Below are 24,342 nucleotides of genomic sequence, written 5' to 3' on the forward strand. Positions count from 1 at the left end.
AAGAACAAAAAGGAAACCTGCCCACAAGCTGCAAAGTGCAGGACAACTGTATGTGCATGTGTGCTCACAATAGTACAAAAGCCAGGAGCTTATCTATACTGTGGTTGTTCTTTTCAAGCTAAGACCTGCCCAAATCTTTGGGGAAAAAGTTACATTAACAGAAGCTCGCCAGCTTCACTGAGTAAGTTCCCACTCACCTAAGAAACACGTCTGTCTGTGCGTTCCCAGTAGCACTCTCTTCCTTGTTTGCAGACAGCTAAGACCAGGGACCAAACAGAAAGCTATTTTCAACAAGTGGGGCCCAAAAGAATATCTTTGGGGTAACACAGTCACTGCACAGCCCCAAATACTGCTTTCAAAATCAGCTGGCAAAATCTAGTCTTAGAAGAGTTATTTCAAAGTCATCTAGATTTGGGTCTCATGCTGAGTTTGGTGGTGCTATTATTTTTTATATTTTTGTCAATGGGGAGCCTTCTGACGGTAAACTTTTTTAAAAGAAACAACAATTTTCTAAGAGCACAAAGCTAGAAATACAATTTTCATATTGTTTTATTTGAATCATTTTTAAAGCTGTCATCTTTACACTACTTTGATAGAAGCATAAACCGGTTCTGCCATGCAACCTCACAGTTTACACCACTGCAAAACATATTCTGAAAATTATCTCGGGCAGAGATTGTTGTATACAAAGTATCAGCCAAGAACAATTTTTTACAGCTGACTTCTAAACCCTATAAAATTGCATTTTATAGTGGAAACACTGACAGAAGCATTACCCTCGAAGCACTGTTTTAATATTTTCAGTTTTTCCAAAATACAATACTATGAATTCAGGATCAGTGATGTAAAAATGGAAAAGTCATAAGTTATAAAGCTATTTTAAAAACTAGGCACGAATATGGTTTATGGATCAAACACATTTACGTGCACCTACCCGCCATAACTGTTACATTTACTTTTGCAAATGTTTTCTTAAACTGTATTTCAATCTGTAGAAGCCTGACCCCAAGGAGTTTTTGTGATCAATGACTGACTTCAACCTGGCTTTAACCCATTCACTCATATACAGAAAGAGTCCAGTTCCTGTTTCCACACTCGGGAAAAGTAAAGGCATCATCCAATTTCATATTAATTCAAGGAGGAAGCAGGCTATAAACCAACATGAGCCTTAGGGAACAGCAGGAAGCCATTTCTGGGAAGTCGCTACCCCAAAGAAGGAAAAGTTGTAAAAAGGACATCCCGGTGCAGAGCATAAAGGCAGGCACAGTAGACGTTTGTGGCTGAATGGATTTCTCTCCCGTCACGCCAACTCCCTCTGTATTCAATATCAGCTCATTAGCTCTAGTTAGAACCAGAGAAAGTTACCCACTCTCATACCCTCCATCTTGACCCAAACTACATCTACAGCATAACAACCAAACAACAGGCACTGCTCTGGATTCCAGATGGTTGGTTATATGAGGAAATGACACAGAACAGAGCCTCCAGAACTAAGGAACTGACTTTGCTGTTCAGCACTTCATCTGAAGCATGCCCAGTTTCGTCATCTTTAAAATAAGGAAGGTAGACAGGGAAATCATTACATCTCCACCTGCAAGACTCTATGACACTCAGAGTGAAAACACTGGGGAGAAATGTGCCTTGTCAATCAGAGACCAAGGACAGAAGGTGAGCTAGGATGGAAGGATGGAAAGAGATATTTAAATTAATTTTATGACCAAATCTGCTTGTGTTCAACTTGACCACTAAAATTTCAATGCAATTTCATGATTGTATTTGTGTACTACTCAAAGGTAATGCAGAGAAATGCTATTTTTTCTTGTTTTAAAGTGAACACTTTTGTTCAGTATAATTCATTTTATTTATATATAGAAAATCATAAATGTACAATGTGATGAATTTTTACAAGGTACACATACCCATGTAACTACCACCGAGATGAAGAAATAGAGTATTACTAAAGCTTATTAGTTTTCTATGCTGCGTAAAAACTTATCACACACTTAGCAGCTTAAAACAAGATACAGTTATTACCCCAGGTTTCTGTGGATCAGATGTCCTGGCACGGTGTAGCTGGGTCCTGTGCTAAGGATCTCAAGGCTGCCATCAAGGTGCCCACTGGCGCTGCTGTCTCCTTTGTAGTATTAAGGACCCGGAACCTTGTAAGGCTTGAGTCACTGTTAGCTAAATTCATTTCCTTGTGACTACAGAACTCATGGCAGCTTGCTTCTGTGAGGTGTTCTGGAGAGCGTCTCTGTCTGACCTCTAGACTGAATGAGATCAGTCCCACAGGCGAATTTCCCTTTGGGGTAAGTCAACTGATCAGGGACTTTAATAACAACTGCAAAGTCCCTTTATCTTTGCAAAATAACGTAACTTACTCCTGAGAGTAATATCCCATCATATTCACAGGTCCCACTCCCATTCAAGGGGAGAGGAGTATATGTGGTGTGTATATCAGAGAAGGGGACTCTTGGGGGCCATCTTACAATTTTGCCTACCAGAACCCACACCCTGGAAACCACTGTCTTGCCTGTTCAGTTACTGCCGCTTCAAGGATCAACATCCTGAAAAAACCCCCGTTTTGCATGCTTTTGAGAATAATCATACGGTAAATCTTTTTTTGTTTGGCTTCTTTGCCTCACAGTTTGCAAGAGTCACACTAATTGTTGCACACAGCTGCAGTTCATCCACTCTAGCTGCTGTATTATAATTTTGTATGCATGTACTACAATGTACTCAACCAACTGATGAAGATTTGGGCGGTTTCCAGTTGGGGTTATTTTATATAATGGTGCTTGAAGAAGATTCCTGAACATGTTTTTTGGTGCACAAATGTACCCATTTCTGTTGGGCACATATCTAGAAAAAAATGGAACTTCTGGATCGTAGGATACCTGCAACTTTAGCAGATGATGCCACGCAGTTTTCCAAAGGGCCCAGGCGACTGACATTCCACTAGCAGTGAGTGCAAGTCCCTCAGCTCACCAACTGCTGCACCACAGCTCACCAACTCAGGCTGGCTGTCCTTTTCATAGTGCCTCGGGTAGTTTGGGAAGTGGTGCTGCATTATGATTTTGACTTGCATTTCCATCTTTTCATACATGTATTGGCCATTTGGAGATCCTTTTTTCGTAAAAGGCCTGTTTAAGTCTTTTGCCCATTTTTCTATTTGTATTTTTCTCAATGATTTGTGGGAATTCCTCATAAACGATGAGTCCTTTGTTGGATAGACGTGTTGCACATGTCTTCTCCCACTGTGTAGGCCGATATTAACTTTCCTTATGGAGTTTTTGATGAACAGCGTTCTTTAATGTTCTCCAATTTACTAATTTTTTTCCCTTTATGGTTAGTGTTTTCAGTGTTTAAGAAATCTTTGCTGCCCCCAAAGACAAAAAGATACGCTCCCTGTTTTCTTTTAAAGCTTTCCCACTTGGATCTGTAACCAATCTAGAACTGATTTTTATGTATGGTACGAGATAAGGGTCAGCATTCTTTTTCTCCATATGGATATCCAATTGGCCTAGCACTGCTTGTTCAAAAAGAACATTCTTTCCCCCACTGCACTGCATTGTCACTTTTATCATAAATCAAGTCACCATGCATGAGTGACTCTGTTTCTGGACTTTCTATTCCATTCATTAGCTTATTTGTCTCTCTATCAATACTACACTGTCTTAATTGTGTTCACTATGTGATACACCTTGATGGTGGGCAGTGTTAGAACTCCAGCTCTGTTCTTCAGAACTGACTTAGTTCTTTTTGGCCCTTTATGTTGTCATCTATATTAATAAGCTAGTCACTTTCCACACACACACAAAAACGATTCCTGGAATTTGGCTGGTATTGTGTTAAATGTATAGGTCAACTTGGGAAGAATGAACATTTTTACGATACTGCATCTTACGTTCCATGAGCGTCTAGTCAGGGCATTTCTGTCCATCCATTATTACTGCACTGCCTGCGAGCTCTGGCACAACGTGGAACACAAGTGGCGGTAGTGAGCATCTTTGCTTCATTCTCACTGTCAGAAGGAAAGTTTTCACTGTTTCACCATTAATTACGATTCTTGTAGGCTTTTTTTTTTTTTTTGTAGAAAGCCTTTATCAGATTAAGGGAGTTTATTCTATTACTAGTTTAAGAATTTTTATGATAAATAGGTGTTGAACTTTACCAAGTACTTTTCTGCAAAAAATGAGGTGATCGTGATTTTTATCCGTCCTTCTGTTAATGTGGTTTAATTATATTGAGTTTTGTCCATTTTGTAAACCACTTTATTTAGATATGATTGACATGTAAAAAGCTGTACATATTTAACATGTACAACTTGATGAATTCGGGGGTAAGTAAAAAACCAACACCATGAAACCATCATCACCGACAACCACCAAGGTCATAGACATATCTATCACTTCTCTAAGTTCCCCCATCCTCATTATTTTATTTTTGTGGTAAGAACACTTAACATAAGACAAATTTTAAGTTCAAAATAAAACATTGTTAGCTATAGGCACGTATAGCAGATCTCCAGAACTTATCATGCATTAACTGAAATTTTGTACCCTTTGACCATCACCTCCCCTATTGAATTTTGAATAGCAAAATAGCCTTGCATTCCTGGAATAAATCCTACATGGTCCTAATATATTATCCTTTTTATGTATCTATGGAGTCAATTTCCTGTTACTTTATTTAGGATGTTTGCATCTCTGTTCATGAGAGAAATGCTCCTATAATTTTCTTGTATTATATTAGGTTTTGATATCAAAGATATGTTGGCCTCATAAAACATTTTTCTATTCTCCAGAAGAGTTTTGTAAGATTGGTGTTATTTTTCTTCCTCAAATATTTGGAAGCATTCACTGGTAAAACCATTTGACCCTGGAGTTTTCCTTGTTTAAAAAAAATGTTGAACTTAAGATTCAATTTCTTTGCTAGATATGGAACTATTCAGATTTTCTATTTCTTCTTCTGACCATTTGTTGTATGTTTCAAGAAATTTATCTATTACATATACATTTTGCTTTCACTTTTGAAAAATACTTTCACTGGGTATAGATATGTAGGTATCTTCTTTCTGCACTTTAAAGACACCATTCCATCATCCTCCGGCTTCCATCAGCTACATTTGAAAAGTTATCTGTCAGTCCAACTGTTGCTCCTCTGAAGGTATCTTATTTTCCTATCTGATGCTTCCAAGATTTTTCTCTTTGGTTTCCATAAGTTTTACTATGATGTGCCTATATATGATTTGTATTATATATATGACTTTGTATTAATCCTGTTTGGTCTTTCTTGAGCTTCTCAAATCTGTGGCCTGACATCTTTTATAAGTTTTGGGAAAATCTTGGCCATTATCCCTTAAAATACTGTTTGAGTTTCATTCTCTCTCTTTTTCTCCTTGGCTCAAGTATAAATGTAAGGTCTTTTCCTTATGTCTCATATGTATTTTATGCGTATTTCTGTATATTTCTATCCTTTTATTTTCTCCATGCCTCATTCTAAATATGTTTTACTAAGCTATTTCCAGTCCACTAATCCTCTCTCTTATAGTATTTAATTTGCAGCTAAACATATATATTGAGCAATCGATTTCTATTATTTTTCAGTTCTAGAATTTCTAGCCATTTTCTTTCTATGGGTACCAGTTCTCTGGTGAAATTCACTATTTTGTCATCTATTATCTTGAGCATATCAGCTCAATCAAAAAATAAATTTCTAGTAACATCAAAATCTGAATTCCCTGTCGGTGTGTGTCTATTTTTTTTCTCCTGAATTTCAGTCATCTGTCTTGTCTCCTGGTATACAAGGTAATTTTTTAATAAATGCTGGACATTGTGGAGGCAAAACTGTAGGCACTCTGGAAGATATTCTCTTCTTCCAGAGAAGAATTCACCTTTCTTTTAGTAGGCAGTTAGAATGAGGACAGGTGATCCTGACCCAGTCAGAAATGCAGATATCTGAGGATGAATTTTCTGCCTTTTAAAAGTATACACCATCAACCAAACACTTCCACTGTGGTAGAAATTTTAGAGTACAAAATATATACAATATAACAATTGAGTTGTTCAATAAAGGGCCAAGAGTTCATGGAACTTATAAAATGTAAGACTGAGTGCTTTGGGCAGTTTCCGTATTATAGATGTTCTTCCATACAAATGTGCACATGAATTTTCTCTCTCTCTCCTTTTTTTTTTCCTCTACAAATCCTGTTCCCTTTACTTGTAGATACCCTCCAAATCTCTGGGAATATCCTCCCTGCACATGTATATAGGCACATGTGTACATGCTGTGTCTTAACTCACATTAGGGATTTGAGATGATGGCCTAAAGAACAGGGAGGTAGGAAGGATGCAATTCCCTTTCCCTATGCTGCTTCTCAGCAACCACAATCGGTGAGAAGCTTCAAGGCAAAATGGGAAGAAAGAAAAATAAAATGAAAAGTGACTCATTCTTTATCAATTTTACATCTCAGCCAAGGTGTCAAACAACTCTAAAATGAATGGGATTAGGGAAGTCACTCAACCTATTAATTCTGAGACAAAAATCACTATACGCATGATTGGTTTTTTTCTGCCACATGAACTTAGCTAAATAGATGACTTATTTTCTGCTGAAAGAACAGAATTTTCCTTTCAAATTAGTAAAAGTTAAAAAGCACTTCTGGTTTTTGCATTTGTTAAAGTAGTTTCCAAATATTAAGATATTGACTAAATCTCCTTATGGCTCCTAAACAAAGAAACAAAGAACAGATTTTGAAAGAAAGCTTCCCTGGATCCACTCAGGCCTAAAAGGTAATAGAAATTTGCTGTATGTTCCATGAGGGCAACACCCTGCCTGTTATATTCAATGATATACTGTTCCCTTACCTGGTGCACCACACATGTCCAAAATAGTATTTGTTGAATGAATCATCACATCAATGAATTAAGAGAAAAGGCGACACTGACATATAAGTGCCCTCCTTGCTTTAACTTATTTAATTATTAAAAAACACATTTTTAAACTACTTTTAAAATAATTAATGAAACTGACACCAATATATATTTCTAACTTCTATATAGCCTTAACAAAAGTACTCTGAAGATGGAAATACGAAAAAAAGCCAAATTCAAGAATTTTCTGACTCTGAGACTGTTTTCATTTATTGCCAGACATTGGCCCCTCGTGAGTTAAATTAATATGCTCTGGCCTGTTTAGAAATGAGCACATGAATAATGAAAAAGAAATACTACAGTTCAGTCCATCTTGCAAAGTAATCTATATCTGCGAACTACAGTGTTTACAGAGGCCTGGAAGAGTGTCTATCACAGAAGTTACTCAATAAAAGGTAGTTGCCATTTTTAACATCATCATATAGTGAGTTATTCATAATAAGCAACACCAATAATACCCAGAAGAAAAGATCAAATACCACTGGAATGTGAACAGAAACACTATAACGGGCTCTATACCATGGGTGAGAAACATCTGAAGGTTTTTCAAGTCAGGAAAAAAGCAACCTCAAGTAACAATTGTGGTGATATCAAGGAAAGCCTTCCCAGAGGCAACAACCTGTGCATCCAGTTTTGAAAGATGAGTTGGGGGAGAGAGGGAGAGATACATGCAGAGAACTGCAAGCAAAGGAAACAGTGCGTGTGAAAACAAAATGGCGGCCTGCAGCTGCACGTGTGTATTCAAAGACCTCCAGCCCGTGGTGCCGAAAGCAAAGGGTACACTGAAGCTAAGCGAGAGGGCAGTTCATGCAAGGCCTTTATGTCACGCAAAGGTATACAAACATGACTGGTAGCAAAAAGCTAAAAGACTCCAGTCTGACCTGATGTACTGAGAAGTAGGTGAGCTACAGCATCTAGGGCCACAGAGAAAACAGGCTATCCTGGGACAACTGGAATCTACAACCATACTTATTTAATTCTCTAAGCCAAAGGAAATTAAAATGGAAACGAATAAAAAACCATCTGCAACATTAATGAAGTAAAATTACAGAAGACATTTACAATCAACTTGGCCCATCTTTGATACTCAGAGGGGGACGTTACATCCAGCTCCCATGTGCAAACATCCAGTAAACCTACTTAATCCATTGCTGTGTTTTCTCCTCCAACTGAAGTCATTTCTTAAGAAAACAAATTGCTGCTTCGTAAGATCACTAAAGTTAGTGAATTCACCCTGTGCGTTTTAGTCACAAAATTTTACATCAAAAGAAACGGTATCAGTCATTTTTCTCATGTTGTTGGAAACACTCAAATTATTCAACAAGTATTTATTCCCCACCTACTGGATGCCAGTTACCAGGCAGCCAGATGCAAGTGAAAGAAGGAAACATTTTAAAATCACCTAGTTGCCAGACACTATTTACGTGATTACAGTTCATTAATCCTTACCAAAAAACTTACTCCCATAAACAGATGAAGCCTCTAAATCTCAGAGCCAGTCAGTACAAGGTCTACAATGTGGGCCCCAAGCTCACATTCTTTCCAGGATGCGATGAACATAAATGTAAATAAGGCACAACTCTTGCCCTCACCAGCTTAGAGTTGGGAGAAATACATTATTTCTTCGAACATATAGTTCCTTTGCCTAAAATAGTCTCTTCTCTCCTGAATTTTCATGTGGCAAACTCTCCTGTCACATTGAGATTCAAATGTCATCTAGCCTAAGAAATGTGAACCAATTCCCTTGGGTACAGCTGTCCTCCCCACTCCTGAGCCCTGGCATCTGTACTCAAATCTCAATTCAGGTCTACATCAAATAGCACTATGGCCGATTTCCACACTGGACTGCAAGTAGATCTAAGTGTGTTTATCTTTGCATCCCCAGGACCTAGTCCAGTACCGGGCACAAAGTGGCCAATCAAAAAATGTTGAGTAAATGAATGGATGATGGAAACTACCCAAACAGAAATGCCAGTTTAAATTGTGAATGTACATAAAGGCCTTTCTGGAAAAGAGTGTAAAGAAAGAAAAGATGACTCGAGGTAAGTTTGGGAAATGTCTACAACTAGGAGGAGGAAAGAGAGAAATCAACTAAGAACAAACCAAGAAGGAGAGAAACAGAACTGGGCCACAGAATTAATGGGGCATTATTACAAAGAAGGTGGAAATCAATGGTCTTAAATCAGTGTAGGAAGCTCAAGGAAAATGAACACGAAGAAAATGAACAATGAAAATGGAAAGGACATCAGTGAGGACCATGAACAAGTAGAATGGTGGGTTGGAAGCCAAGCTTCAGACTCTACACCACTGTCAAGAAAGAGGCAGTGGTTCAGTCCTAAAATATGGCTATAAAGAGGGAAAAAAACAGAAGCATGAAAGAAAAGTCTGCACAAAACAAGGATTTATACATTTAGAGACATACACCCACGTCTAATTCTGCTAAGACACGGAAATCATTACTTCAAACCTCTGAAGCCCCAAAAAGTTACACTGACTCTCCTCTAGGACTAGCTGTAATGTCATACACATGTCCCTCCCTTCTCTATGGTGCCAAAGTAATTTTGAATTTTGAAGAATAGAAGTGTTAATTCCTTAATCATCCACATCAGTGCTTCTCAAAATGTAAAGTTCCTACCAAGGGATCTTGTTAAAATGCAGATTCTTATTCAGTGGGTCTTGGGAGATTCTGCGATGCTGCTGGTACATACATGACACTTTGAGTTGCAAGGATCCAGATTACCCCAAAAGGAACGCCACACCCAACAACACTAAGTATGTAGTGGAGAGGATGGGCAATATAACCAGGCTGCCAAGGCTCAACCTCCTCACTGTCAAAAGACGACCAGGTCAAAAAACTAAGAAGACAACCAGATCTTATCCCAAAGGACCTGAGACTATGGTCTTTATGGACTGAAGACTCTCCATCACAGTGCATTACAAACGAGACCTCACTCCACCAATGGTTCCAGGAAAAGCAATGACCATACACCAAGGATTGTGACCATACCCAGCTCATCTTAGCATTCATGCAGCAAGATCTGGGTGTACGAGTCTACGACTGGTCTTTGCCGGTACCCAGTGAGAAGGAGCCCCTGACCAGGCTGACAAGGACCCGCCTCGGGCCACTGCTCTTCCCCTCAAAGCCTCAGTCCAGCTATGATAAGCAACTTTTAGGACACAGGCTGGACCAAGCTGCTCTCCATCAAGCCTTAGTTCCCTGTTCTTCATATGGTTACAATGCACTTTCCATTCAGACTCCATTTCTTCCAGAAATTTCTTTCCAGAAAGCATTCCTTGACGCTCTGCCAGGCAGCAGGGTACCCCTACATGCACTCCCATATCACCCGACGACTTTATCACTGCACCCACCACTCTGGATTGCTCCACTGTACTGACTTTCTCAACCTGGGCTCCTCAAGAAAACTAGGCCCTATACACTAAGACAGGGGTGTCCAAACTTTTTCCAACGTTTTTCACCAAGAACCATATGCGGTGAAATACACAAACAGCCGGGCCACTCACTCGAGGTGAAGTACGTATTGCCTCACCTGGTTTATTTAAGTAAACTAAATATATTTTTGGAATTTGCTGCGGGCCAATTAACAATAGATTGCGGGCCGCAGCTGGCCCGCGGGCCGCCGTGTGGACACCCCTGCTCTAAGGCATCCATTGTACATAATGAATTAACTTCTCTACTTTGCATCTAGAATGCACTATTTAAGAATCATCTTTGGGAGAACTGAGAAAACAGTCACTCAAGTCATTTTCTATGTTCTGTGGTTTAGATGCAGAACGGGATCCTGCCTAGCTTATTCCAGACTATATCCCTAAGGGAAGGCATGATGCCTGGCTCATAGCAAGCATTCAACAAAAGTCTGCTGGAGGAGCTGCACCAGCGGACTGGCCCCGCCCCCCTGCTGACAGCCTATGTTCCGTACCATTGATGTGAATCAGTCAGTCCATGTTCCTGACCACGAATTCACTTGCTGTTTGTAGCCTTAACACTCATCCCTTTAAACTGATTTTTTCTCACTTGACTTGAGCACTGACATTAGCTGACCTACTACTGTCCTCCTGGACCCCTTGACAATTTTTCCAGTGACACAAACAGGCCTGTTTGGTGCTTAAAAAGAACTGAGTGGAGAACTGCATCTCTTCCTCTGACCACTGTAAGCACCAATGCATGCCACCTGCTGCTCAAGTCAATGGCAAAAGAAAAAGCTTTAAGAACAAGGGAGGGGACCCTGGATAGGAAACGGAATGAAGCTGGAACAAGCAGTAGTAAGGAGAGAGCCTAACATGTCAGCACGTTAAGGTGGTAACACGCTCTCGATTCAATTTCCCCTGCTTCCAAAAAACATTACTTCAATGTTAATCTGCAGAATCTATTTCTAATCTGATCAAAAAGGATCTAAGATGTTGATAAATACACCTAGAATTCTTAATAGGCTGCAAGTTCAGTGTTCACATATATTACTAGAGAAAATTCTGAAAAAACAAAACAATACACAGAACCCCATCAAGAGAGATCATAATCCACAGAGATAGAGACTCTAACCTTTCCTGATTCAAAATCAAAAGACTCCAGCACTACAAACTTGAATTAATTACTGAGATGGAGTTTAAACAGGAAGCCCTTTTCCAGCATAGCTGCCATGCTGTTTAAGGATGAGAGCGGGGGTTTGCATCGGGGCTCACAGGTAGGGTAGGAGGAGCAAGGTCCTTCATGAGGTATAGCTATGCCTCTAGAACAGGGGTTGGCAAAACTACAGTTCACAGGCCCGATCCAGCTGTTTTTATAAATAAAGTTTTCTTGGAACATAGCTGATTTCAGGCTACAACAGCAGATCTAAGAACCTGTGACAGAACTGTATACCTTCAAAGCCTAAAACATTTACTATCTGGCCTTTTACAGAAAAACTACCCCTTCAATTCGCAGCCTGAAATGTAGAAGTCATCCTAGTTTCCTCCCTCTCTCTTACCTCCTACCTCCAATCTCCATGTTCCATCTTACAACCCAGTCTTATATTCATCTCCTTGCAGTCTACATCACCGCTGTGACTCTTCCCATCTCTCACTCAGACTCTGTTAAGTAACTTTCTTGTCCATCTCCCATCAGTTTTGCCCCTTTCTTTTATGTCCTCCATCCTCCCACCAGGCACACCTCAGAGGTACTGCACGTTGGGTTCCAGACCACCGCTATACTGCTAAGTGTCACAATAAAGAAGACCTTAAGCTTTTTGCTGGTGGAGGGTCTTGCCTTCCATTTGTAAAACACACAACATCTGTGAAGCACAGTAAGTGAAGTGCATTAAAACAAGGTGTGCCTGTAGGCACATCTGGCCATGTCACCCCTCCTGAAAACTCCTCAATGGCCCCCCAGTGCCAACACAACAACAGCTGCACAACTTCCCACAGTGTGGAGACATTTCCTCACATGACTCCCCCACCTGCTACTTTATCTCCTGTCTTACGTTTTAAGCTCCACAAACTAACGTAGCATCCTTAGTCTTCCAAGTCTACCATGCTCCTCACCTTAGTTACCTAACTTCATAATACACTTAGGCATATGCCCTAAATCAGTACTAGTTTTTGTAAAATATAAGATAAGGTATATCTACTGAAATTTTTAAAAACAAAAAAAATTTAACAATAGCAGTAATAAGCAACAATATCACAACACTGCCATCAAGGATAAATTCTTTATGGTTTATAAATATTACCAAACAAATGCTAGTACAGTTCCTTCCTTGCCTTTCACTTATAAAAACTGCACCATTATCTTAATTAGAAGATCAAAAAATTTACTTTGTCACACGCACTGTACTTTAAAGCAAGAGTTACAGAACTAAGGGTGATTTTAACAACCACTTAGAGCATTTTCAGGTACTTCCGAACTCTTTTTTCATTAGTGGGGATGAATTTGTAGGAAGTGATATATAAGCTTTTGCCTGATTTCCCTAAGGACCAACGACATACAACTTTTCAGATGGCTAGTCAAGAATGCAACGTATAATTAATCCAGTGTGACAGTCATTCGTGTAGTTCACCAGATGTATCCTGTTCTCCCTGCTTGGAGACACGCGGAAGGACTGAACCTCTGGTCTGGGCTCTTTGTTGTTGAGGTGACTCGTTCTGGCCAGTGAGTTGTGAGCAGAACCGATGGAGTCGCTTCTGGAGAAAGGCATTTTAAATGTGGCCCTCAAGGGCTCTGTTTTCTTCTGCCCCAGGACAAGGGAATGCTCCTGATGGCAAGCTGTTCCATTCAGCCTGGACTCTGGAGGGAGGATGATACAAAGCAAAGCCCTGGATGATCCTGAAGGGCAAGGAGCATGAGCAAGAAAAACGCCATGTCGTTCCACAGTATGACCTTACCTACCACACAACTGTCCAGCAATTCAGACACTTCAAAGGAATGCACACTGAGACAGGAACATATTACGTCAACATTTTACATCAACATTTTATGTCTGCTGTGAGTAAATGCTGTCAGTGGTACATTCAAGAGCTGGAAATAGTAAATTTGAGTTATTATGTGATCTTGGCCAAAGGATGACTCTCAGCCCTCATTTCAAAGAAGGCTAATAGTAATATCTGACATTTCTCGAACACTTATAAGATGCCAACATTGTTGTACGTACTTGATCTACATTAACTCCTTCCTTACAAAGAGCGTGAATTTCACCAAACTTCCTCCACGGAGTTAAGGAGGAATGAATTAGTTTTCTAGCAAATAATCCTGAAATATTAATTGGGAGTTTCCCAGCACAAATAAGCTATCCTATCCTTAAATGATACATTCCTTATTTCAGACATTTCAATTTGAATTACAGAGATCTGAAGGCATGTTTAAAACAGGCAAGAACCTGAAGTATTTGATCCCAGAGCTGGCAATAATGAAGAAGAAAAGATGATTGTTAAAAATAGACTTGTGTATATAACAATTTGGGGAAAATCTGATCATGCAGTAGGTATATCCTACCTACCATACTGCTGTGGGTGGAAACTCCAAAGACCTTGCCCTTCATCATTAAGTACCTTCCAAGTATTTTTTGGGCTTGCCATCTAGGCCAAGAAACCAAACAGTTCTAAGAAATCCTAATTCTACTGGAATTGAGAGCAATCCAAAATGATAGTGGTTATGTAAGAGATTGGATTAAATATAATCTAGTATGATGGGTGCATATTTAAAGAAGAACTTGGAAGACAAAACTTTAAAACAATCACTTGAGGGGAAAGTTAGTTGTCAAAGGAAACAATTTACTGTACTAGACCAATTTCATGTGACCATAAGACGGTTTGAAACAGCCATTGAAAGTGAGGGATTAAATGTGCACTTTGATTTTTTTTGTTGTTTAATTTAGAACAAGAGTAGTTACTCCTATCAGCACTTCCTTTATTCTTTCAAACTCAAGTTCTTTCTTTCTCTCTGTGCCAATCTTTTCCAAAATACCCATCCATATTTCTATTATTCCCTTGCTGAAATATTAGTATCTCTGCATAAAAATAAGTTTTCTTAGTAACTGTATAATAGACATGTTAGAAAATACAGAATAACTATCCCTGCTTCTCCACCCTCCTTAATTCATGTGTATAGACTTCGCTCTGTTGTAAATTAAGTGAAATAATCCTGTCCCCAGAGAAATATAGACTTTAGCTAACCGAGTGCTTGACTGATTTGTTCCCACTGTGTCCTATCAGTACAATACAGGTGCTCCGCAAACATTGGGGGATAAATGAAGCACATCTAGTTTTCCAGTGGGTGTCAATGTATCAAATCACTTCCAGCCTGTCTGACTATATTTTTAAACATTCAGACAGAAATGTAGAAGCTAAGTTCCAATGAGTAGAAATTTCCCTTGAAATCCACCCTGACTCTTGAGCTAGTCACTTCTGTTTCACCCTGTTTCACCTGATTCTGATTTTAATGTGCTCCTGTCGGCCTCCATCACTCTGATTTTCTCTGGGCCACTCACTATGGTTACATCAACTAAGTTGCGCACTCTAGTTCCCAGTCAAGCATGGTAGGCACTGTTTACACCACTTCAGCTCCTCCTATAAGAGGCCTTCGCTTTTAACCCACCTCCCAGATCCAAGATACCAGAGCTGAATTCTGGGCTCCCAAGTCTCCTTTGTACAACAAAAGAGGCCCAGAATTCAGGTTTGGTCCTCTGCTTTGGTTTTGCTCCCATTACTGCTCTAGCCAGTTCTAGCTGAGGATCAAAACCTACCCTTGACTCCCACCCCAGTGGCTGCTGCTACCAGTCTGCTTGTGATAAGACAGTCCCACATTTCTGGAATTAGAAGCCTATCCCACCTCCCACATGATAACTGCCTACCTCCCTATGAATACCTGTGTTCCACGCCCCGTGAGTTTGGGACCTGCATGTAGGTAAGGCTGAGACGCATTCCCCACACCTGCCCCCAGAATGCCATAAGAAGCCTTCATGTTTCTCCAGTCTTAAGATGCAACCACTAGAATTCTAATTATTTTTTTCTAAATTGTTTACTTCTCAAAAATAATACTAGGCCTTTGGTCAATTCAACAGATAGACTCATCTTCTTTACCCATGATAGCAACTCAAAATATTACCTAATGCTAAAGCATGTGTTACTATTGTTTGGACTTACGCTGATTTTGATGATACCTGACAATATCTATCTAAAGATCAAATAACTGTCTTCTTTACATCTCTGGACTAACAAATAGCAAAGAGATCGTGAAATGAGGAGATGTGACTCTGAATCCCAACTCTGTCACTCCCTCATTACATGTCCCCTAAATATGTAAGACATTTAAGCGAAGCCTCAGGTTTCTCATTCACAACACTGGGATAGAGGTGAGGGGAAGCTAAATGATGGTGGGCAGCACTAAGTACCGCCCCCGGCGCACAGTCAGCACGAAAACGTCAGCAGCCAGCAGCAGTACCCACCGGTTCGACATATGCTTATCCATCGTGCAAAGAACTGGAGTATTGAGAGAAGGAAAACAAGAGGATAAACTTTTCATAGGTAACAAAAGGATGAAGGACAAGGTTGTTTAACAGTATGAGAGATGAACTTGATGGGAGAAAGGAAAGCCAAGGAAAAGGAAAGAGAATGGAAGAGGCGAGTGAAAATCAAATAAATACTGCAAAGAGCAGTATTCCGTGAGCATCTCTGCCAAATGGGGCCATGGACGTTGGTCTTCCCGGGGATGGGACCTTGAGAACAGGAAATGCCTGTTTCTGCCAGCGTCTGGGAGAGCTGGTTGAGAGACTGCAGTACTCAGGCAACAACATGGCAGGAAGAGTGAGCCATATTCTGTAGGTGCCTCCCTGGAAGGGGAAATTCTCACAATCCTCTCTTGCCAAATCATTCTTAGCCCAAATCACTCTCATCCTAAAGCAAAGCAACCCTCTCATCCTGCTTCATCCTCATCCTTCAAACCTTAGTTCAAATGTAACCTCCTCTAGGAAACCTTCCCCAATTCACTCAGGTCGAGTTTGATGCTTCCATAACAATATGTATTTCTCTTTCTATCCTGCAAACCATACTACCATTGTTCCCGTCCCCTTCCCATCTGGCCTACGAGCTCCTGAAAAGCAAAGCTCATAACCTCTTCGAGTCTCTACCTCCAGCATGTAGCACAGCGTAGGGCGTGCAGAGGATGACAAGACTGGTTGCTCTGCATTGCTCCAGGCAGAATCATCAGATTCGTGGCTCCTAACCACTTGGTGGACACGTCCCCCAGCTTTGAAAACCTGAAGAAAGTCACAGACCCTCAGCCTAGAAAAATACATACACACGCACTCACTCCACACACACACACACACACACACACACACACACACACACACACACAAAGAGCATTAAGCTAAAAGTCAAAAGATCTGGATTCTGCTGCCTCCCTGGTTCTGTCGAAAACTCCAAGTGCTCAAACAACTCACTTAATTTCCCAACTGACAAAGTGAAGAAACTATTATTTGCCCTTCCATTATCCTTCATTAGATGTCTATAATAATAATAAGAAGAAAAATACATATATACTAAAAATCTGGAAGATTCTGAGATTAAAATTGTTACATAGGAGCAAATTATTTTTTATTATTGTCTCACAGCTTGATACTTTTACGGCTATCTGTTTTGCCAAAAAACATGCTGTGAAATAAATTGACTGTTTACTACAACAGCTAAAAGAACTGTTGTTTTCCTAAAACCCCAAAGGCCCTGTTATTTACATACCCGAGATGGGTGAGCACAACAAGTATAAAGAAGTGAAGAAGAATAATCCAATTAATTCACATTTGCTCATCGCACTGACTACAGATCCCTCTGACAACAATATGCTTTTGTGCAAACGAACCTGTAACACAATCGGCCAGTATGCTTTGGGATGTTTACAGTCTACATGCCAGGGACTCTTGATGACAGCCTGAATATTCTCCGCTCCGTAGTCTGATCCTATCACCAACTGCTGTCACAGGTGGGCTGCCGTCAACAGAGCTCCCTGCTTCACAATGGGAAGCTGTGAAATACTCACGCTAGTGAGTCCTAAGAGACACAGCTAATGGGGCTGACTTGAAACGCAAAAGCAATTGCCAGGCAGCTGCTGTGAAGACCTCTAGGAGCCCCACAGAAACAGCAATAAGGGACGAACCCCGGGCCGTCCTCCACACCTCAGAGGGCCCAGCACACACCGCAGCCGTCCTCGGTCATCGCCCACACTCTACCAGCACCTCAGAGGTAGGGTCCTCCTGGCCAGTCCAGGCCTTTCTCTGGATCCATGCCAGTACTTTACAGACAGTAACTGTAAAGTAGAAAAACAACAAGCGTACGTGTGTAGCCTGAATGTTTGACCATGGGAATGCTACAAGAATTTCTGCAAATTTTTATCTGCTTAACTAGTTCCAGTGACCTAGGAATCCACAAAATTAGACCTTTTAGGAAAAATTACAACTTTGCTGCGTTGACTCTTAAAGCAAGTATAGGTTTTTCTCTACAAGCAAAGGCACCAAGGCAGAAGCAAGAATGCCCGAGTACTAAACCTATCCTTCTAGAACTCAACAACAAACACTTTCACCTCCTGGGTACCCACCCCCTTCTTCTTAGGCTTCCTGCCCAATGCAAACAGGCTTCTGACAAAACCAGGAAGAATGTGCTTGCTGGTCTTAAATTCAAATGGGTGAAAAACGGGGGAAGTAATGAACTGATTTATTCATTCATACCCTTGCTTACTGTAGCCACCCCCTACCTCGGTCAAGAGCAATGAGGATGCCAGCCAAGCAACTTGGCCTTGCTCTTTACGCAAGCTTTGCAGAGCTCCACACGTGCTCTACTGTATGCGCTCCATTCCCCCTTTCCCAGTCCACCCTTCATACCTGTTCTGGTTAGCGGTAGACCCACCGACTTGCTAACGGCTCTTGCGTTTCTTTTGATCCTACCCATTATCACCCTTTAAAATAAAGGAAGCCACCATCTTTCTTGTCTTCCTTTGGCCCATCGTCCAAAGTGCTCTTTGCTCCATCAATGACCTCTAGCAATAGTTCCTTTGGTTTGACACGACCCTGATGCGCCCCTCTCATCCACGTGGCCCGGGTAAACACTGTGCTAGATGATGCTTTAAGAAAAGAGGAAGTTCACCAAATCAGGCTGTGTTCCTAGGACCTGGAGCCAACCCTTAGCTGTGCTTTCAAGGAATCAACGGGAGGAGACTATACCCAGAATTGGCAGGAACATGGGGGTGGGCTGCTCCGGACTGGGAGAATTCACTCTTATAAAACACTCTGCACTTAACTTCACAGCATTTATCAAAATTCTCCTCAGCTCTGTATAAGTGTGATTCGTATCTGTCTCTCCCTACCTGCAGTTCCCACCAGACTAACAGCTCTGTGAGGGTAAGAACTACGTCATCTTGACCATGACTAGTTTCCCTGTGCCCTCCAAATCCCTGGCACAGAGGTCTACCTCAATTCTCTAGCCCTGTCACATAAAAAAGAATTTAACCGATGGCTCAACAAAGCTCTGGTATAAGGTCACCCTTCCCACATTTCTGAACAAGCTAATAAAAAGAACTAGCATTTCTTGAGCTGCTATCATTGATCAGGCACCATTCTAAGACTTTTCCAGATATTCTCATTTAATGCTCATGACAAACCGATGAGGTAGGTACTGTGATTATTCCCATTTCACAGATGAGGCATTTGAGGCACAGAGAAGTCACATCATTTACAAGGTGTGTGACAGGGAAGACAGTTCACAGGGGAGAAAGCAAGGAGAACAGCTCACATAGTTCTATGTCTGCTCACCAGATGCTTCTATGTCCCAAGCATTCTGTGGCCTTCGGGATCCATAACTGCTCCCTTTATGATGCTTATTGATGCACTCTGGAATGCAAAAAGGCCCTGAGAAGTCTATAATTAGAAAGGGAAAATTCAACTCACCTTCCATTGCTCCTCTGGAAGCAGCTTCACGACCACCAGATCCCCATTCAAGGCTCTATTACGAGCAACGACCCCGTCAATAAAAATGTCTCGATCACCATCCTATGTTGAAGAAAGAAAACAGTCAGCGTCCCAAGATTTGGAACCAGAACTTACTTCCTTCGTTTAAAAACTGGAGACTCTACAATGTGTCCACTAATTTCACAGGAACACTCATACATACCGTAGCCACAGGAAGACCTAGAGAGAGTCAGTCTCTTTGCAACGAATAGAAATGCTGATGAACATGGAATAGCAGATAAAAAGAATGCTAAAAACGAATCACCAAATAAGAGAAGATCTACTACAGGCAGGCTTAAAACAAACAAACAAAAACACATAAAGCAAAAAAACTGGGATTGCATGCTTTCATAACTGAAATAAGAAAGGAGTAAGGTATCCTTAGGTTATCCTTTTTTGTTTTAAATAAAATGAACCAATGATATCTTTTCTACATAAGCTGATTTTTCTTTTTTTAAAATAAGGGTAACGTGAGAAATAGAAGGTTTGCAAGAAAACAGAGCAACAACATATAATCCCCCAAGAAAACCCACTGACAGCCGGAGCAGCCACCAGCCCTGAAATGTGAGTTCTCTAAGAGGAAACCAGCAAAATCATACTCCCCCCAGGAAAGCGGCAGAGAAAGCAAACTGTGGTTGTTTTTATGGAGACCTACGTGGAAAGCAAAGAAGAAAAGGACAGGGACGTAAAGTGAGATGCATGGAGTATTCTCTGAGCCCACGTCTCTCACCACTTAGGAGCGGGTGAATTCCCAACTGTCAACACAACAGGGCACGGACAGCTGCATCCTCAATCACAAACAACCCCCTTCATGCAGTGTAGCCGCCGTGAATTCCCCAGGTATCGGCTGCTAAACTTAAATTCATGCTAGAATCTTCCTATTAAGGCGAATTACTCCACAAAAACATTTACTTGGAAAAGACAGCTAAGCAAAAGCATGACTTCAACAGCAAGGTTCCATAACAAAGGGAAGGATTTTCAAAATGTTTCATCAACAAACGTGCAAACATGCACTCTTTATCCTTTTATCCTTCCCAAAATTTATACGATATGCTTTTTTTCAGAAGATGACAGAAGTAAAATGTTACTTTTTCTTAAAGGAGGTAATAGCAAACAGGCTTGGAAATGCAAACTTTTCTAACAGGCATTTGATATAAAATACATTTAACACTCAACAGACTGCAGGTGATTACTATGACATTTTAATGTTAAAATTAGCATTCCAAATTCACCAACCTCTCCTCCCCACCGCCATGGGATTTTAGACACTCAGCAATTTTTATGGTTTCCAGTTACAAACCATTAGAGATCCTTTAGAAGTCTTTCTGTTCAACTTCCAATCTAGCCATGGGCTGGCAGCTGTGGCCGGCACACGTTGCCAAACCTGACCCACCCGAGTCCCCGAGGAACTGCTACCGTGTTAGCCACAAAGACTGAACTATTACTGTAGTTGACCTCAAGACAAGCTTCTCAGAGAAATAAGGAAAAGGCAACCAGTAAACGGAGGCTGAACAACTGAAGTGTGCCATCACATCGTCAGTCACTGCCTTCTGCAATGTATAAAGCAATGGGATTTCTCCCACTTCCTAAGAATGAAAAGAGAGCTGTCTGTATGTAGGTCATCCTACCCACTATCATGTGTCAAAACATGCACCGAGATGCCCCATCGTAAGCAGCTACACCGCCCTTAGCGCAGAGATTCAGGATGGTAAGACGCTGGTTTGTCACGTTTCTATCCCCAGAAACCAAGAAAAACAGGGCTGAGTGGAACCTCAGAGAACACACAAATTCATAGATATTGCATCACTACTCATCTTGTCCTTGATTCATTCAGAAGCCTGTATCTATTGCTGAATCTCTTATTTTAAAGACATTAAACTTGGGAACACCTCAATATTAAAAGTCTGAGTCATCCTCTTAACTACTTTTTAAGGCCAAAGGGTTCAGCCTTTCCTCTGAATGCCAGAAGACTTGCTTTAGCCATCAGACAGAATAGAAAAATAGGATAATGTATAATAAACAACCCTGGAGGAAATCAACAGGGGTCTGGAGGTAATCTAACTAAATACACAGGAAGCTGGAAGGGGGAAGACAACCCAAGGATGCCATAATGGTCAGAGCATCTCCCATCAGTGGAACAGATCCTTTTGGACCAGAAGTAAATTCCACAGACGTGCAAAGAGTGCCTCCCATGACAAGATGCACCAAAACATTATAGAACTTCCTGCACCAAGATAATTCAGAATGGAAACTATGCTTTTTGTAAAACGCCAGGTGTTACACGGGGTCCATTTCTCCTCTTTATCTTATCCCTGAATAGGACAAAGAGGCATCTCAATAATATCAAAGTATCTTGGTTTGCTTGAAAGCCACATCGTTTTATTCTAAGTCTATAGTTGACTTTTACTGAGAACCCCAGGAAACTGGCCGGTAGACATATCCCACGTATGTTGGGTTTGTCGTAAGAAAATGAAAATCAACTTTCTATCAGTAGAAATTATAATAAATCTAAGTCAAGTTCCCCAAAAACAAAGTACTTTTTTAAACCTGATGGTCAACTCACTATTCCTAGCCTAGACTTAAGTAGATATTTTAACATAACAAATGACATTGTGTAAGTTCTCAAACTGTCTTAGAGTCTGTGAGGAATAAACCTATACAATTTCATCAAATCTAGTCTATTTTTGTCTGTCCAAAAACTAGAATTGTAAAGTTGTAAGAAACATCAGACAACATTTAACCCACCTCCTCATTTTACAAATAAGGAAACTTCTGTCTTAGTGGCAGAGCAGAGGCACATATGCCTTGATACCAACTCTTGTCCTTTTTCTCCTGCCAAAGCAGGGGACGGTGACACATAGGCCCTGGTCCTGGCCTCCTACCTCCTAGTCTACCTGTGAGCATTTCTGCAGTTCATGCAAGTTCACACTTGACATGGATGTGAGCTGTATCTACTCAGAAATCCAGACGAGTGACGGGATTTACCTACATGTAATTTATTGCCTCTACTATCTCCCTCTTCAATTGCTTTCGATAATGCTTCTAAAACCTGAAACGGACCCAAAAACCCACAAAACTAGAATGCAGGATTGTTCCAGGGTCCAAAACCAGGGTATCTACAGTCACTTTAAATGGGCTTTGACGGAGCTTTTACAGTCTGTCCTGAATTACTTAGAGGTGAATCGCTTAGCATTTTTTCTCCCTCTGTGACAATATTACCAGTGGCCAGACAGGAGTATAAAAGAGGTATAGAAATAAGCCAATCCTAAAATCACAACAGTCTAAAAAATTCTACATAGGACATGCCAGGAATACAATTTCAAGTAGGACAATTTGAGCTTTAGAAACATCAGTAACTTTTGCTACTGAACTGCCTTGAACACGCCAGATTAAACGGTGGCAACACATCGTTTGCAAATTTCAATCACATGGAACCTAGACATGCCCCACACTTTTAGGACCTCTGCTCCAGCCACACCCGTCCCCGTCAGGTAATGAGTTCTCAGGGCCAAGTGCATGATTGTCCCCATTTATATTCAGCCCCACGCCCACTTACAGGGCATATACAGGAACTTTCCTGAAGGCAAACCACATCACAGGTGGCACCCCCTGGACTTGACAGGTGGCTAAAGGGTCAGTATTTCTACTGACAGAGCCAGGACAGTGGGATAAGATGCCCACACGGGTGTATACAAGGGCCCTTGCTGAATGGGGGTGGGCAGCAAACAGGGGACAGGAAGCCAGGATTGGAAAGGGAAGAGGGACAGGCCAGGGGTAGAGACCCCCCCCACATGCAGCCACTTTTCAGCATAGAGTTCCAAGGAATCCAAGAAATCTACATTTGAACCCAGGTACATGCAGGTATATTGGCAAGAAATAGATTTTATTTGTCCTGAATGTATTTTACTTAACTTTTTGTTAATGTGATTTATAACTTCAATATTTAATATGCGGTATGTGTGCCTCTGTTTGTACTTTTGTCCCGGCCCCACACTTGTCAGGAGCCATCCTAACAGGGATCTAACTTAGGGAAATTCAATAACATGTACTCAGAGAAGAGAAAGCGTGCTGTAACATTTTCAAAATGCTGTGTTAAGTTTTCCTAATCATTCCACTCAGTGAGAAGAAGCCTCAGTGAGCACAGAAGAAGGGAGAAGCGAACTCTGCTCAGTTCCCAGGTGCCTCTCAGGATGAATTCCTTCCTGCACTGGGTGAGATTCTCATGCTGAAAAATCCGTGTTTCTCACACACCGGGGCCCCTAATATAACCGAGCTGCTGCAACTGGTATGCCAGCAAAGAGTCATTCTTTTTAACGTGGAGAAAACGCTGATTATGCAGGACTTACTGAGACAGTTTATCTGTCTCTAATATGGCATACTAAGAGACTTTCATGGGTAATTCTTATGATTACCGAGTGTGCCCTTCACCTTCTGAGCAAACTCTGGAATGTAACACCCATGGAAACTGCTTCCGCTGTATGACGGAACTGCTCCTGCAGCTAAGTTACCATTTCAGAGCTGACCTTCAATTCTACAACCCAAGTACCAAGGCGAGCATATAGACCACATTCTGTCACAGGAACGGAATAGGACTCAGAGAGAACAACGTGACGTGTCAGTAGTACTTTTTACCTAATCCAATGGGTAAGACCTGAACTTGAGATACAAACGTAAATCCTTGGCTTCTGGAGAACAAGCGGAAAAATGGACTCACCCGACCTTGTTAAGAATAGGTCTTAAGGTTACTGTAGCAATAACAAAAATAACACCTATGAAGTATGTGACTGAACTTGTATACTCACTAAACCTGTCATTTAACATAATGGGGTACATTAACTGCAATATACGCGCATGGATTCCATTTCCTCATCTACAAGCAAATGTTTATTCCTACGGTCTCTTCCGCTTTGAAAAATGTATAATTC

At 41.0% G+C, this 24,342-nt stretch overlaps 1 protein-coding gene across 2 annotated transcripts in view; it reads right to left on the reverse strand.

Moving 5' to 3' along the window:
• DIS3L2 (DIS3 like 3'-5' exoribonuclease 2) overlaps nt 1–24,342 on the reverse strand; it is a 301,104-nt gene that overhangs the window by 224,618 nt on the left and 52,144 nt on the right. For both annotated transcript variants that reach the window (XM_033112550.1, XM_033112549.1), the window contains one exon: nt 19,358–19,459. In XM_033112550.1, the coding sequence (XP_032968441.1) occupies nt 19,358–19,459 (102 nt within the window). The remainder of the gene's footprint in view (nt 1–19,357; nt 19,460–24,342) is intronic.

Source organism: Rhinolophus ferrumequinum, chromosome 8 (assembly GCF_004115265.2).
Source record: "Rhinolophus ferrumequinum isolate MPI-CBG mRhiFer1 chromosome 8, mRhiFer1_v1.p, whole genome shotgun sequence".
NCBI lineage: Eukaryota > Metazoa > Chordata > Mammalia > Chiroptera > Rhinolophidae > Rhinolophus > Rhinolophus ferrumequinum.